The sequence below is a fragment of the Salvelinus sp. IW2-2015 genome, linkage group LG19 (assembly GCF_002910315.2).
Source record: "Salvelinus sp. IW2-2015 linkage group LG19, ASM291031v2, whole genome shotgun sequence".
Classification (NCBI taxonomy): domain Eukaryota; kingdom Metazoa; phylum Chordata; class Actinopteri; order Salmoniformes; family Salmonidae; genus Salvelinus; species Salvelinus sp. IW2-2015.
Genome location: NC_036859.1, coordinates 22,458,239 through 22,474,127, shown reverse-complemented (window position 1 = coordinate 22,474,127; position 15,889 = coordinate 22,458,239). Strand labels below are relative to the sequence as shown.

Sequence of the window (15,889 nt, the reverse complement as noted above, 5' to 3'; positions counted from 1 at the left end):
ACATTCAGCATCCTCTTCCAATGTAATTAAAGCCAAATTACCCAGAGAGTTGAGGGGTTGAAGGTATTTCCCTAAACAAGGCACTGATTCCCAGCTGTTTTTCAAAAAGAGAGACTCACATCTGGCTTCCAGATGCTCTATGCCGGGACAGCTAAAGGTCAGGGAACCCCTTCACCTTCCTTCCATACACACTGTACACACAAAAACGTGACATTTTTGGGATATTGAAAAGAAAGCTGGGAAATTGTATGAAAATATCCCTCAGGAGGGTTGGCCAATATCATGGTTAAGCATTTAATTCACTCAACGTAGTGGTTAGAACACAGCATCTCTGCCAAGTAAAAGTCTTGATACTGTATTATTATCTGGCAACAATAGAGAGGCAGATTTATAAGAGATTAAACTAGTCTGTAATTTATCTGTTAAAATTTTAATTTTGCCAATCAAACCCAGTTCAGAAATTCATTATTTTAATAGAAGAAAAAAAAGTTATAATATAATTGTGGAATAAACTAATTTGTGAAATGTCACATAAGGGTCACTAAAGATTGAGGCCAAAGCTTGTAGGTCATGATGAATATAAGTGACATGTGACGAGGATATACAAATAAAATAAAAAGGGAAACTAAAAGGAGGTGGAAACATGAGCAATTCCCAAATGAGTAGTGTAGCTTCACTCTTAGCAAAAAAGGTGCTATCTAGCAGAACCCTTTGACAAACCTGTTTTGGTTCCAGGGAGAACCCTCTTGATTCCAGGTAGAACCCTTTTGGATTCAATGTAGAACGCTTTCCACAGAGGGTTTTTATATTGATCCCAAAGGGGTTCTGTCTGGAACCAAAAATGGTTCTACCTGGAATAAAAATAAAAAAAGGTTATCCTATGGGGACAGCCGAAGAACCCATGTGGAACCATTTTATCTAAGAGTGTATCTACAGTCCTACTAAACACAACTATTAAGTGTGGCTATTTTCAGAATTGCAATTGCATAGATAGAGGGGTTGGTAAGGGGGGTTCTATTCTCGATGATTCTTGGGCAGGGATTCAATCTGATCACACTTGTCGGCTATGCACTTTTTAAAGGCACTGTTCCTGCGTTCGCGGAGACCGCATTCACGGTAAACGCTGCATATGCCGGTTCAACCGGAAAATGACCTTTAAATGGCACATAGCCGACAAAGCGCGATCGGATTGAATCCTAGCCTTAATTGAGCAATTGTACACAGCTGCTTCCTCCAGTCCTGGTTAAAAGACAAGGATGAAAACCTGCAGGCATTGTGGCTCTTGTGGACTTGTGGTTGCCTAACCCCCTTCAGTAGCATGTTAGTTTAACATATGAGAAGTCCTGGTTCAATCATTGATCCTGGCTATTTCCCACATCATTCAATAAATTACATCCCAATACAAATAATACTGTGATTCTTTTCTTGATTTTCTACATTCATGCAGTGAAATAATGAATAATTAATTGCCTATATCATATTGCCTTCAACCCTTAGCCTTATTCTGCTGTTGGACTAGAGTGGGTATATCGCCTGCAGGATACGAGGAGATTACACTATCAATAACAATGTTATTTAAATTGAACCTCCACATAAACCTTGCAATTCAGTTTACTCCTCCTTTTTGAAGTTTTAAACTAGACTAGACATCTTTGATTTATCCCACCTCACAGACAGCAGAGGAAACGGCTTGTAAAAAGGAATTTAGTTTTGATATTAATCCAATGATTGGGATAARTTAAAATGTATTAATTGAACTTTTCATCACATGTGGCAATGGATCTACTTGCTGGGTAGTCTATGACTAAGCATTAACCCTCTCAAAACGTGATATCAAAACAACAAGCCTGCAGGTGGCGGCCACTAATGTTGTTTCAGCGTCATTTGTCAACTTATTGTGACATGGAATCTACAGTATGTGGAAAATACATTGGATTTGCAAAAAGTCATCAACTGTTGTTTTGAGTGTGAACTTTCAACCACAGAATTATGTCATCGTGGTAACCTATTTTCAACATATACAAACCTGGTATAAAATATGTTGAATTTGTACCTTTGAAACAACGTCAGAACGTCAAAGTTATATCCATTATCAGAAAAAAAACTATAGGCTGGGCAGCACTTCCTATTGGAGAGTTGATTTATCTACATTTAGTTTCCCATCCAGGGTAACCAAGCCCAGCCCTACTTAGATGTGATATTTGTCACTGACTGCTATCAATGTGATACCGTGAGAATGATTATTGAGAGATCTCATAATAACTAAATAGATCCATTGTTGCTATCGAAGTCATTCCAAAATGGTAGGTTTAACTGAGCAAATGAAATGTAACTATACTCTATAAGTCATATATAATAATAATATTTTGGCCTATTTAACATTTGCAAAGTTATCAACAGCTATTGTTTTAGTTCAACCCAGGGTTCAACTAAAAATAGACAATACATATAGGCCTAAAGTTTTGGTTGATGTCAAATGTAATCTTCAAGTTAATAATGAATAGGTTAGATTCAAGTCTCCATTTCAACCAAAATTCTAAGTTAAATAACAGGACTAAATCAAATCAAACTTTATTTAACGTGCCTTTAAAGTTTGATTTGATTTAGTCCTATTTTTTAACTTAGATTTTTGGTTGAGATAGAGATGCGATTCCAACATATCAATTATTCATTTGTAGACTGGAATTAAAGTCAGACTAAGTCAGTGGCACAAAATATACATCTCCTTAAAACGTTAATATTTGGTTGTGTTGACAACCAAACACAATTCACATTCACTTTTTCAATACGGTAAATAGCCTATTAACTTTATACACATCCCCAACTAAACCAAAAATAAAAGTTAAAGAATAGGATTAAGGCAGTGGCTCTGATTAAACTATCCAAGCATTAGATACATCTCCTTTAAATCTTGATATTTGGTTCCATTGTCAACCTAACATTTTGATAAGACTTGTAATACATGTAATACAGTAAATAGCCTATAGTTAAGGCTATCTTACAAACAAATTGTATTTAACCTTAAAATTAGTAACTCATCCATGGCCACATGTTGAGGTAACTGTAACTAGAAAAGTATTATTATGTAATTATAGAAAGCGTGCATGTTCAAGATAGCATGCAAAGGTTGCAGGTCTGTGGAGATCTACCACAGGTTGTTGGAACCTTAATTGGGGAGGACGGGCTRGTGGTAGTGGCTGGAGCGGAATAGGTGGAAAGGTATCAAATACATCAAACACATAGTTTCCATGTGTTTGATGCCATTCCATGCGCTCCATTCCAGCCATTATTATGAGCTYTCCTCCCCTCTGCAGCCTCCACTGAGATCTACACAATATAAATATCTGTGTAGAATCTCGAACTGCATTGATCATTTGCACTATGTACTTTTAATGTAAACTACAATCCATGTAATTTGTTTGTGCTATTTGATGAAGAACAGTAATAACACATTAAGTTGCTGTATAAATACAAAATATCTGACATTGTATTCCCATTTGAACTTTTTTTGTGCTTTGAAAWGGTTGAAAGTCCAGTGTTAACACATAAAAAAATTCCCATTGCAATTTGGTTGTGGTTTTAGATGGTTGAAAGCATAGTGATAACAAATTGAGAATTCAACAAACTTCTGGCTGTCTTATTGAGTGGTGAATAAAAGTTCAAATCTCATTGATCAATGTCTCAACCAAAAATGACCCACATTTCTAAGTTAAAATGACGTGGTGTGCCCAGCGGAATTTCACCCCTTAATAACCCATTTCCACCACATAACGGCTGATTTCCCAATTCCTCTCATCTACCCAACCATGTCATGTGTGGTCTTCACACTGAATTTGATCCTTTTTAACAATTAAATGTAACCATTAAATTAATATATGAATGATGAATTAAACAAACCCAGACATGTTAAGTGTGCAATGCAAGACTAAAATTGTGCTGAGTGTATCGGAGAAAGAGAGAGAGAGAGAGAGAGAGAGAGAGAGAGAGAGAGAGAGAGAGAGAGAGAGAGAGAGAGAGAGAGAGAATGTTGTGGAATATCACTCACCTGCTATGATGGCTGGGTTAGTCTGCCCACCCTCTGGTTTGACCCACAGTTCAACACTGAACTTAGCCCGAGGAAGCTCAATACCAGCTGTTGGATTGACCCTCAGTTGTTCCTTCTGTCCATTAAAGTACAAAGCAGACATCCACTTAGGGTGGACATCTGGGATCTGGGCACCCCACAACATTCTGGCGGGGCCGGGGTTAGGTGGTCCCTCCTGATCCCCAGGGTAGTCCTCACTCTCAGCAGAATAGTCACTGAGCTGTCGAAACGTAGAGAATATCCCCCGGGAGTTTACTATGCTTTCAGGGAAAGCTGCCCGACTGTCTTCACCATTGGAGACTGCCGGGCTACGGCGGACCCTTCTGTGGAAGGTGGGCGTGTCAGTCGGAACTCTCTGCTGCTTCTTGAGCGGCAACTGCTTGTCCTGGCCCTCAGAGCGCACACCATCAACCTCTGGTTTGTCATTGTCAATGTTTGAATCCACTGTCATCTCAGGCTGACTGGGAGGCTTTCTACTGGAGTCGAGGTGAGGAGAACTGACCATCCCCATACTCTTAACATGTCTCTCCTCCTTGTCTTTGGGTAGCACTGCCTCAGAGTTTCCCCGATTAACCTTCTTCTCACCATTGCCCCAATGAGAGGCACTATGCAGTCCTGGGTTAGAATTAGCATCAGAATTGCACCCACCTGAACAAGAGGACTTCTCAAGAGGACCTATATGATAGAGACCTCTTTGCCTTGTGGTGTATCTGCTTGGGTGAGCCACTGGAGGGAGATGTAGAACTGATGCTGAGTATGTTACTTGTCTCGGCTGTCGAGTGGACCTGCACTGTTCACTTGCTAAGTGAGCCACTTCACTGTCAGCTCTCTGAGCCAATGTGCGTTTGTACTTTTGGATATGATCTGATTGAGCAGAGTTTAGCAACCATGTGTTGATCATTATGAGGACAACAGCCAGTAGTCTGAGACACAACATTTTGGAGTTTAGATTTGGAATTGATATTTTGGAATGTTTTTAGTTTATTCCTTCTAAGATATAAAAGTTGAATAAACTAGCAACAAGATCTGATTTGATTAAAACACATATTCCCCATTAAATGATAACTGGGTAACTCTGTATATTTCTAAAATAATAGTYTTATAATAAATCCAAGGATTAAAACTTTTTAAGCAGGTAGCCTATGTTTTGCATAAGCAATTGCCTATTTTGGTTTGGGCTGGTCTATTTAGTGCACTGCATTCAATGCCCTTTATTAAACATTTACTTAGACTAACACTTTAATTCACATGTGTTTACAAGGCAGGTTTGTCACACCTATTTTCCTCAGATGCCAGTTTTACTTCTCGACTTCAAAACGCAGCTAAATAGAGTGCACTCAAAGGGCGGAACTGTAGCAGTATGTGACGTTGACAGTGCAAAATCTTTAGGCTATTGCATATTGAGGTTCAACTTATATTTGGTTTATAAAAGCTTCTGGCTATTTCACCGGTCAAAGGAAAACGTCAACTTGACTCACATCTAGCCTCACCTGCGCGCATCACATCAACTCGCCTTTGAAACCTGCTACACTGTAAACGGGTCATGCCTATTAAGGAAAGTGACGGTCAGAGCAGCCTGCCATGATACCGCCTGATTGAACACAAATGAGGAAACTATTGTTATTAGGRTACTGTATTTGCAGCATCAATTTAGAATTTGGAATTAATTTTTTWAATATGTCTACTATGTCGACGTGTTTGTCCAAAGAATTCAGTGGGAATTCTATTGTCACTGGTGGGTTTTCTCTTTATCTTCTTTCAGTATAGGCCCATTCAAGTAATGCTTTCAATGTTTTCATCCATACCTGGCAAAATAAAGGTTATTTCAGGTCTTGCCACCAATCTCCCCCTTGTGCGCTGTTTCGATAGTGTCCGTTGTTGTTAACCTAACATTCACCCAGTGAGTAGGATGCAGGGGTGGCCAAAAATAATGAACAAGCTGGCTGATGCTTTTAAGACAATATTTATAATTCAAGGGCTATACTGTAAAGTCATATACAGTAAAGATAAGCTTTATTGAAATATTAACCTCAGGTGAAATTAAATGAAATGCAGTCATTAGGCGACACAATGGCAGAAATATAAGTAAGCTAGCCATAAACTATTGTCTATTGTTCTTTTACTTGCTATTTCCTTTCTCTGCATTTAGTTGCAAAGTAACAATACAAGGTATGAGACAAGAGATGAGTGCAAGTAAATGGGAATCAGACTAAATGCTGATCCTGGTAATAGACTTTCCAAAGAAAAATTGTTCGTTAAATCACCTTCAAGCGCGCGTAAAGTCCTCTTGTATCCCCATTTGAAATTGTTAATATATTTTCTGCGCTGATGAACCGCCAGTCTCGCCCTCTTCCACAGCCTATTCACAAGATCAAAACAACGCGCTGAAACGTTTTATATGTTACTTTCAGACTGACATCACTAACCCTGCCCCTACACACATACAGTAAGTGAGGAAAGTAAACCTCTCTATTCAGGCAGTCACTCTACACACAGTTGACGTCGAGTTGTATGCACTGTCCGTCCTCCTTAACCGTATTCTTTGAGGCACTTTTATGAATAGGCTAGTGCACAACAGCCACTGAACAGTGATTCTGTCTGAGTCTCACACCATCTGAACACCACTCTCTCACACACGACACATCTGTTTGACACATGAGAAAAGTAGTTTACAGACACAAAGGATAAACCTATGTATTTAATTAATTGGAATAAAAACGAGCATGCCTACATAGCCTAAATTGTTATGTATGCAGGTAAAGTTGGTATTATAAAAACTAGGGGTTCTCATGCTTGGAATCACTAGTGCTATATAATGTGATGCACCTGCAAACTGAGCAAACCAGAGTTGGGGGTCTTGAGGATGCTTGAAAACCTCTACAGCAGAAACCTGAGCTTTTTTTTACTTATTCTTTTTTTTARAGCATTAATACATAAGATTTAAAAAACTATTTTACTCTGATCTTGAGATTTATTTGCCAAGTCAACTCTAATTGCAATAGAAAATACCACTTGCATTTAGTTGTAACTTGCCTTATATAAACCATGCCCCATTCTTTAAATGAATTAGCTTGTTGCCACGGTAATAGTGTAAGAAGGGCTTTAACTTTAATGATAAATATATGCATCATCTTATGTGGGAGTCTCTCTAAAGGTAACTGTGTTGATGACTTTGCCTTAGTACAAAAATATTATTATAATATTTGAGATAGGACATTCAACTACAAAAATGGACTTGTACATATTATTAAATGTGGGTTGGCCCCTTAACTTTTTTTCCTTAATTTGTTTTACTGCCATTATGTGTGGTTGAATTTGTGGGTTTTCTTCTCATGGCCCTGTTGTCCAGGAATGAACTGTCCTTTAGAACTTTGATAAGACCAAGTAACTACCAAATTAGATGATAATGGTTTCAAAACTGTTGTAAATAGGCCTACTGTAATTGTATCTGGATATTGAAGCTGCTTAGCATTGGCCATATTGATGGGATTGTGGTCCACTCTACTATCAATCTTTCAGGAATGACACCACGGGACTGCTATAGGAAGTCCCTGAACCATCTCTCCATGCTCAKATCTGATCGTGACCTGATCACGATCACCTGTCGACACTTAGAACACTAATATTGCGTGGGGCGGGTGACATGTGTCTTTAGATTTGAACAAACTCATTTTGTTACAGTTTCTTTATTCAATTCTGCTTATTTAAATGTTTCCTGCAACTAAGCAATTGGTTAACAAACACGTAGTAGCCAGCTTGCATGCAGCCTTGCAAGTTAGTTTGAGTGAGATTCTTACTGATTCGGCTATAATGTATTTTTTCACAGTGAACAATGCCATTGTAATAATAAAAGATTTCAGCTGTGCAGGTGTGTGTGCTACCAGTCCAACAGAGCTCACAAAGTAATAGAATTTGGACCATATCACTCATGTAACTAACTTACTAGAAATCATACCTCTTTATTGATCAAACGTAGATTTGCAGCTGTTTTACGTCTAAATGCACCCATTTTTTCACCCCCACTGTTTTTGTCAGGTTCAATTTGCAAACAGCCCAGCTAGAAGCAACTGGCGGTTATGGCAGGGGCCCCTTAAGGGGTAAAAAGGTTCCTAACAGTGGGAGGCAAGAATTCCGCAACCAGCCTGAGGATCTGCCTGCAAAACATTCCGCTTTTTATCGAAGTGCTTTGAGATCCAGCTGCAACGGTGTAAAAAAAAGTGAATGGCTGCTGCCGGGCCTCATCCCCCACTGCAAAGGACCTTTAGGAGATTATCCTTCATTTGAGCTTGCCCAACCCCAACCCCTATCTGAGTGACCAGAAAAGGAATGGGGGAAAATCCAACCTGATGTGCTGGATGGACAAATGGAGAGAGGGAGGAGGGGACCCTTTCAAGAGCATTGGTAGAAAATGAAAGAGGGGGCCCACAATTGTTTGGAGGCAAATGTAACTTAAAGCCCCATGCAGTCTTTCTATTGTTACATCATCACTTTATGTCTAATAATTCATTGTGTGTGTTTATCTTTTTTTTATATAACTCAAAAATATATGTTTAATCATCATCTCTGAGCCACTGAACTGCTCAGTCTGTTAGGAAAAACATTTGAATATGAAATGTGATATTTACATTCACAGCCCTGATTGGCTGATAGGATGGTCTAGAGCCCAACCCTTCAAAAAAAACAACAACAAAGGCACATCGTATTCTACCTGTCAGTTGGAGCTGGAATTGGACCCTGAAAACAACAAACTTCCATAGGTGAGTTGGCTACCTTGTCTTGTCATCATTACAGAAGGCATACATAATGCATCTTAATTTGCTATATCATTGTTGTACAGTTTTCAATAGATCACCAGAAGATGCAGGGCCAGAACAGCCTGTTTGCATGGTGGACCATCCTGGCCTATACTCATTGCATTCTGCAATGAATAGACGGCAGATTATATGGTATAATCTTCAGTATCATCACAAAGTCTATTTAATAATTTTACGAATTAAACTTTGTGATGATACTGGAGATTTTAACTTATTTAAAAAAAATATGCGTAAACACTCTTCAATTACAATTTTTTAAATGTTTTCTGCTGAAGGTTGAACAAAGAAACCAGACTGCAATGAAAGGTTGTTGTCATTCAAGATACATTCTCTTGTCAGTTATTTACATAACATCATAAACAGTCCGTAAACAAGGTTAGAATGAAAGTTTGTAAGTATTTGTTTTACATGTGCTCAAGGTGTTTCTTTGAGAGGAAAACAGATCATGGTGAAAGTAAGAGGGTGTTAGCTAAACATAATCGAATAGGAGGTATAGAGAAGCAACAAAGTAGTCATCGATGGTATAAAATAGAAACCAGTAGTGGTTTTATTTACATCGTCATCACAAGCTTTCTCCAACACTGACATTACTATAGTCAACTATAATCACATCCTGTGACAGGAAAGATGGAAGAGTTAGTATTTCATACTTATTGCACCCACATAATTACACTTAGCTTCTTAACAAGAACTTACTTGGCGGAATCTGTTGTGCTATGTGATGGTTGGAGTGAAAACCTACCGGAGAATAGATCTCCAGGAGGATGGTTGGTGACCACTGCCCTTACACACTGTACAAATGTGTTTTGACATTGTCATACAGTCAATCACAGATAGACCCATAGCCCTGCCCGTTGACAATTCCTACTAATTGGTTATAGGGCATGGGTCAACTACTACACTCTCTGAAAAAAGTCATATTTACAGTAGAAGTCGGACGTTTACATACACTTAGGTTGGAGTCATTAAAACTATTTTTTCAACCACTCCACAAATTTCTTGTCAACAAACTATAGTTTTGGCAAGTCGGTTAGGACATCTACTTTGTGCATGACACAGGTAATTTTTCCAACAATTGTTTACAGACAGATTATTTAACTTAGAATTCACTGTATCACAATTCCAGTGGGTCAGAAGTTTACATACACTAAGTTGACTGTGCCTTTAAACAGCTTGGAAAATTCCAGAAAATTARGTCATGGCTTTAGAAGCTTCTGATYGGCTAATTGACATCATTTGAGTCAATTGGAGGTMGGCCTGTGGATGTATTTCAAGGTCCTACCTTCAAACTCAGTGCCTCTTTGCTTGACATCATGGGAAAATGAAAAGAAATCAGCAAAGACCTCAGAAAACAAATTGTAGACCTCAACAAGTCTGGGTCATCCTTGGGAGCAATTTTCAAAAGCCTGAAGGTACCACATTCATCTGTACAAACAATAGTACGCAAGTATTAACAACATGGGACGACACAGTCATCATACCGCTCATGAAGGAGACGCGTTCTGTCTCCTAGAGATGAACGTACTTTGGTGCGAAATGTGCATATCAATCCCAGAACAGAAGCAAATGACCTTGTGAAGATGCTGGAGGAAACAGGTACAAAAGTATCTATATCGACAGTAAAAAGAGTCCTATATCGACATAATCTGAAAGGCCGCTCAGCAAGGAAGAAGCCACTGCTCCAAAACCGCCATAAAAAAGCCAGACTACGGTTTGCAACTGCACATGGGGACAAAGATCCTACATTTTGGAGAAATGTCCTCTGGTCTGATGAAACWAAAATAGAACTGTTTGACCATAATGACCATTGTTATGTTTGGAGGAAAAAGGGGGAGGCTTGCAATCTGAAGAACACCATCCCAACCATGAAGCACGGGGGTAGCAGCATCATGTTGTGGGGGTGCTTTGCTGCAGGTGGGACTGGTGCTCTTCACAAAATAGATGGCAACATGAGGAAGGAAAATTAGGTGGATATATTGAAGCAACATCTCAAGACATCAGTCAGGAAGTTAAAGCTTGGTTGCAAATGGGTCTTCCAAATGGACAATGATCACAAGCATACTTCCAAAGTTGTGGCTTAAGGACAACAAAGTCAAGGTATTGGAATGGCCATCACAAAGCCCTGACCTCCATCCTATAGACAATTTGTGGGCAGAACTGAAAAAGTGTGTGTGAGCAAGGAGGCCTACAAACCCGACTCAGTTACACCAGCTCTGTCAGGAGGAATGGGCCAAAATTCACCCAACTTATTGTAGGAAGCTTGTGGAAGGCTACCAGAAAAGTTTGACCCAAGTTAAACAATTTAAAGGCAATTCTACCAAATACTAATTGAGTGTATGTTAACTTCTGACCCACTGGGAATGTGATGAAAGAAATAAAAGCTGAAAGAAATAATTCTCTCTACTATTATTTTGATATTTCACATTCTTAAAATAAAGTGGTGATCCTAACAGACCTAAAACAGGGAATTTTTACCAGGATTAAATGTCAGGAATTGTGAAAAACTGAGTTTAAATATATTTGGCTAAGGTGTATGTGAACTTCTGACTTCAACTGTATACAACTTTTTTCCCATAGCAGAACAATCTTGGGTCTATACAGTATATTACTCTTTTTCAGTACATGTGGTGGCTAAATCATGCCCTTTGAAAGATTTATAAGGAGTTGTCAATTGACAGGGGCTACTCATCTATCTGTGATTGGCTGAATGACCAAAACAAGACATTGGTAGTCCTTACAGGTATCTGACCTATAGGACCTTTGTCAGTTGGTGCTGGGGCTATCTGGGTCGTAAGAACAGAGTGGTACTGCAGTCTGTGTAGTACATTAGGGTCCAGCTCCGGGATGCCCAGGGAACCCATCCTGGATGGGTTGGGGAGCTTGTCTGCAGAAAGAAATGGACAGACAAACAAAATATGAGCTGCACTACATCGGAAAAACGTTGATATCTATACCATAATTTGCTAGATTGAAACGGAATATTCACTGCCCTCTCCCACCTTACCTTGTGATTATAGAATGCTGTGACAGAAAAAATATTGGTAAGTGGTAACCCAATCAACAGTCAAAGGTAAAACAATTATTTGGGGATAGAGCAGGGTGATATTTTTCACAGTTTTGATGGTATAATGTTATTTGACGGTATTTTATGTTTTTTAATAATAAAATATGCTTTATGAGCAGTGCATGGCCCTAGGGTTGCAAAACATAAATTATACATGATTTCAATGGGGATTTCTCCATTCTGATTGTTTTACACTGTTCAATCCAACTTCAAACAAAAATAATTGARAGCATTTTCATAAATTGAAAAAAGTTATGTATAGAACGTTTGCCTAATTGCAGAACAATCTTAGGTCTATATATCATTTTCACATTTTCAGAGTGTTATTTCGAACCTCATAGTGTGGAAATAGCATCAAGAACAAAAAAAACAGGAAATCATGTTTTTAACTGCACAGGGCCTTTATTAATAGGGAATTTACCAAGTGAAATTATAATGTTGCTTTGCAAACACAGCAAAACAAGTGACAAACCATTGAAATCAACAGTAAAGGGATAAAACATGTGTAGCAGGTGTGGGCTACTTGTTGTTGTGTGAGTAGTGAATGCATTCTGGCTGTTTGTTGTAATTAAGAATTGGCTACTTCAGAGAGGTATACTGTCTCTGTTGTGTTTCAAATGCTAATTATGGCAGAAAGAAGGACACAAGAACAACAATAAGGTACTAATATTGTTTTTGTATGAGATGACGGAGAGTAGGTTCTATCTTGATGATGATTAAGTAACATAAACTTTAGTTTCTAAGCACCTTCTCACTTTATGCACTTTTGTACCTTTCACTTTTTAAGCATCATGGCAAAAAAATTAAATAATTGCACCTCTAGCCTCTGTTTTGGGATTTTCCCCAACCTTTTTAACAATAAAACATTGCTTGGCATGAATTTGCTACAGTGATATACAAAAATATCATAAATAGAGATAAATGAATGCACATACAAATCAGATAGGTTGTTTTGAAAGGGAAGGAACAGGGAAGGATAAACATTTGCCATGGTGGTCCTTGAGAGAAACGAATGTATTCTACAAGATATCCAGTATTTTTCCTCTGCCTGAGTATGCCTTTTTCCATCTTAATTGAATTACACAGGGAACTGTTCATAAATCTGTTCCACAAGTGAAAACACTGGAAACATTATTTGCTGTGAACGCTGTGCAGGCCTACATGCACAATACTCCACTTTGACTGAATGAGAGTAGATATGGAAAAACAGGGACACCAATTGCTTCTAATATAAGAAAATAGATGAATGAATAAAGAGATTTTAGTATAAAGCGTGGATGGACAGAGATGGTTTGCTTGTCACGTGAATGAGCCTTGATGAGGAGTGTGACAGAGGTGATCATGCCCTCTGCTGTGTGCTGTCAGAACTTCATGAGAGGCAGGTATGGTCACCACCACTAACTCCACAACTTGTCAAGACAACTTTACGTCCAAAAAACATATAGTGCCTTCAGAAAGTATTCATACCCCTTGACTTATTCCACATTTTATTGTGTTACAACCTGAATTCAACATTTATTAAATAAAAAAAAATCTCTCACACATCTACACACAATACCCCATAACGATAAAGTGGAGAGAAAAAAATGTCATGCATTTTTTGCAAATGTATTGAAAATGAAATACAGAAATACATTTACATAAATATTCACACCCCTGAGTCAATACATGTTAGAATCACCTTTGGAAGCGAATACAGCTATGAGTCTTTCTGGGTAAGTTTCTCAGAACTTTGCACACCTGGATTGTACAATATTTGCAATATTTAAATTCTTCTGTCTAATTTGTTGTTGACCATTGCTAGACAGCTATTTTCAAGTCTTGCCATAGATATTCAAGCCGAAGTCAAAACTGTAACTAGGCCACTCAGGAACATTCAATGTCATCTTGGTAAGCAACTCCAGTGTATATTTGGACTTGAGTTTTAGGTTATTGTCCTAATGAAAGGTACATTTGCCTCCCAGTGTTTGTTGGAAAGTATACTGAACTAGGTTTTCCTCTAGGATTTTGCCTGTGCTTAGCTCTATTCCGTTTCTTTTTATCATAAAAAACTCCATAGTCCTTGCCGATGACACACATATCCATAACATGATGCAGCCACCACTATTCTTGAAAATATGAAGAGTGGTACTCCGTGATGTGTTGTGTTGGATTTGCCAAAATATACTGTATAATGCTTTGTATTCAGGACATTCAGGACAGTTAATTTCTTTGCTACATTTTATTGTGTACAGGCTTCCTTCTTTTCACTCTGTCAATAAGGTTAGTATTATGGAGTAACTACAATGTTGTTGATTCATCCTCAGTTCTCCTATCAAAGCCATTAACTCTGTAACAGTTTTAAAGTCACCTTTGGCCTCATGGTGAAATCCCTGCCCGGTTTCCTTACTCTCCGTAAACTGAGTTAGGAAAGATGCCCGTATATTTGCATTGACTGGGTGTATTGATACACCATCCAATGTGTAATTAATAACTTCACCATGGTCAAAGGGATATACAATGTCTGCTTTTTTTTTACCCATCTACCYATCGGTGCCCTTCTTTGCGAGGCATTGGAAAACTTCTCCGGCCTTTGTGGTTGAATCTGTGTTTGAAATTCACTACTTGACTGAGGGACCTTCCAGATAATTGTATGTTTGGGGTACAGAGATGAGGTAGTCATTCAAAAATCCTTTTACATTTTATATTTTAGTAATTTAGCAGACYCTCTCATCCAGAACGACTTACATGAGCAATTAGGGTTAAGTGCCTTGCTCAAGGGCACATCGACTGATTTTCCACCTTTCGGTTACTGACCCAACGCTCTTAACCAATAGGCTACCTGCAGCCATGTTAAACACTATTATTGCATGCAGAGTGAGTCCATGCAATTTATTATGTGAGTTTTTAAGCACATTTTTACTCCTGAACTTATTTAGGCTTGCCATAACAAATTGGTTGAATACTTATTGACTGAAGACATTTAAGCTTTTCATTTTTTATGAATTTGTCAACATGTCTATAAACATAATTCCACTTTGACATTATGGGGTATTTCATATAGGCCAGTGACACAAKATCTCAATTGAATCCATTTCAAATGGGGTCTTTAACACAAAAGAAATGGAAAAAGTAAAGGGATGTGAATGCTTTCTCTAGGCACTGTCAATATCTAACCTTTGCAGATTTTTACAGACTGATTTTTGTGYAAAGTATATACAGTACCAGTCAAAAGTTTGGACACACATACTCATTCAAGGATTTTTCTTTATTTTTGCTKATTTCTACATTGTAGAATAATAGTGAAGTCATCAACACTATTTAATAACACATGTGGAATAATGTAGTAACCAGAACATTATTAAACAAATCAAAATATATTTTATATTTGAGATTCTTCAAAGTAGCCACCCTTTGCCTTGATGAAAGCTTTGCACACTCTTGGCATTCTCTCAACCAGCTTCATGGCCTGGAATGCATTTCAATTAACAGGTGTGCCTTGTTAAAAGTACATTTGTGGATTTTTTTTCTTCTGAATGTGTTTGAGCCAATCAGTTGTGTTGTGACAAGGTAGGGTTGGTATACAGAAGATAGCTCTATTTGATAAAAGACCAAGTCCATATTATGGCAAAAACAGCTCAAATAAGCAAAGAGAAACGACAGTCAATCCCTACTTTAAGACATGAAGGTCAGGCAATGCGATACATTTCAAGAACTTTGAAAGTTTCGTCAAGTGCAGTCGCAAAAACCATCAAGCACTATGATGAAACTGGCTCTCATGAGGACCGCCACAGGAAAGGAAGACCCAGAGTTACCTCTGCTGCAGAGGATAAGTTCATTAGAGTTACCAGCCTCAGAATTTGCAGTCCAAATAAATGCTTCACAGAGTTTAAGTAAATGCTTCACAGAGTTCAAGGCAACGGGTGGCTACTTTAAAGAATCTAAAAT

General features: G+C 38.2%; 1 protein-coding gene across 3 annotated transcripts in view; it reads right to left on the bottom strand.

Annotated features, from left to right (window-relative positions):
- LOC111979640 (pappalysin-2) overlaps positions 1-6,600 on the bottom strand; it is a 63,355-nt gene extending 56,755 nt beyond the window's left edge. For all 3 annotated transcript variants that reach the window (XM_024010245.2, XM_024010246.2, XM_070448892.1), the window contains exon 1: positions 4,046-6,600. In XM_024010245.2, the coding sequence (XP_023866013.1) occupies positions 4,046-5,021 (976 nt within the window). In that variant the 5' untranslated portion in view covers positions 5,022-6,600. The remainder of the gene's footprint in view (positions 1-4,045) is intronic.
- Between the last annotated feature and the right edge of the window lie 9,289 nt (positions 6,601-15,889).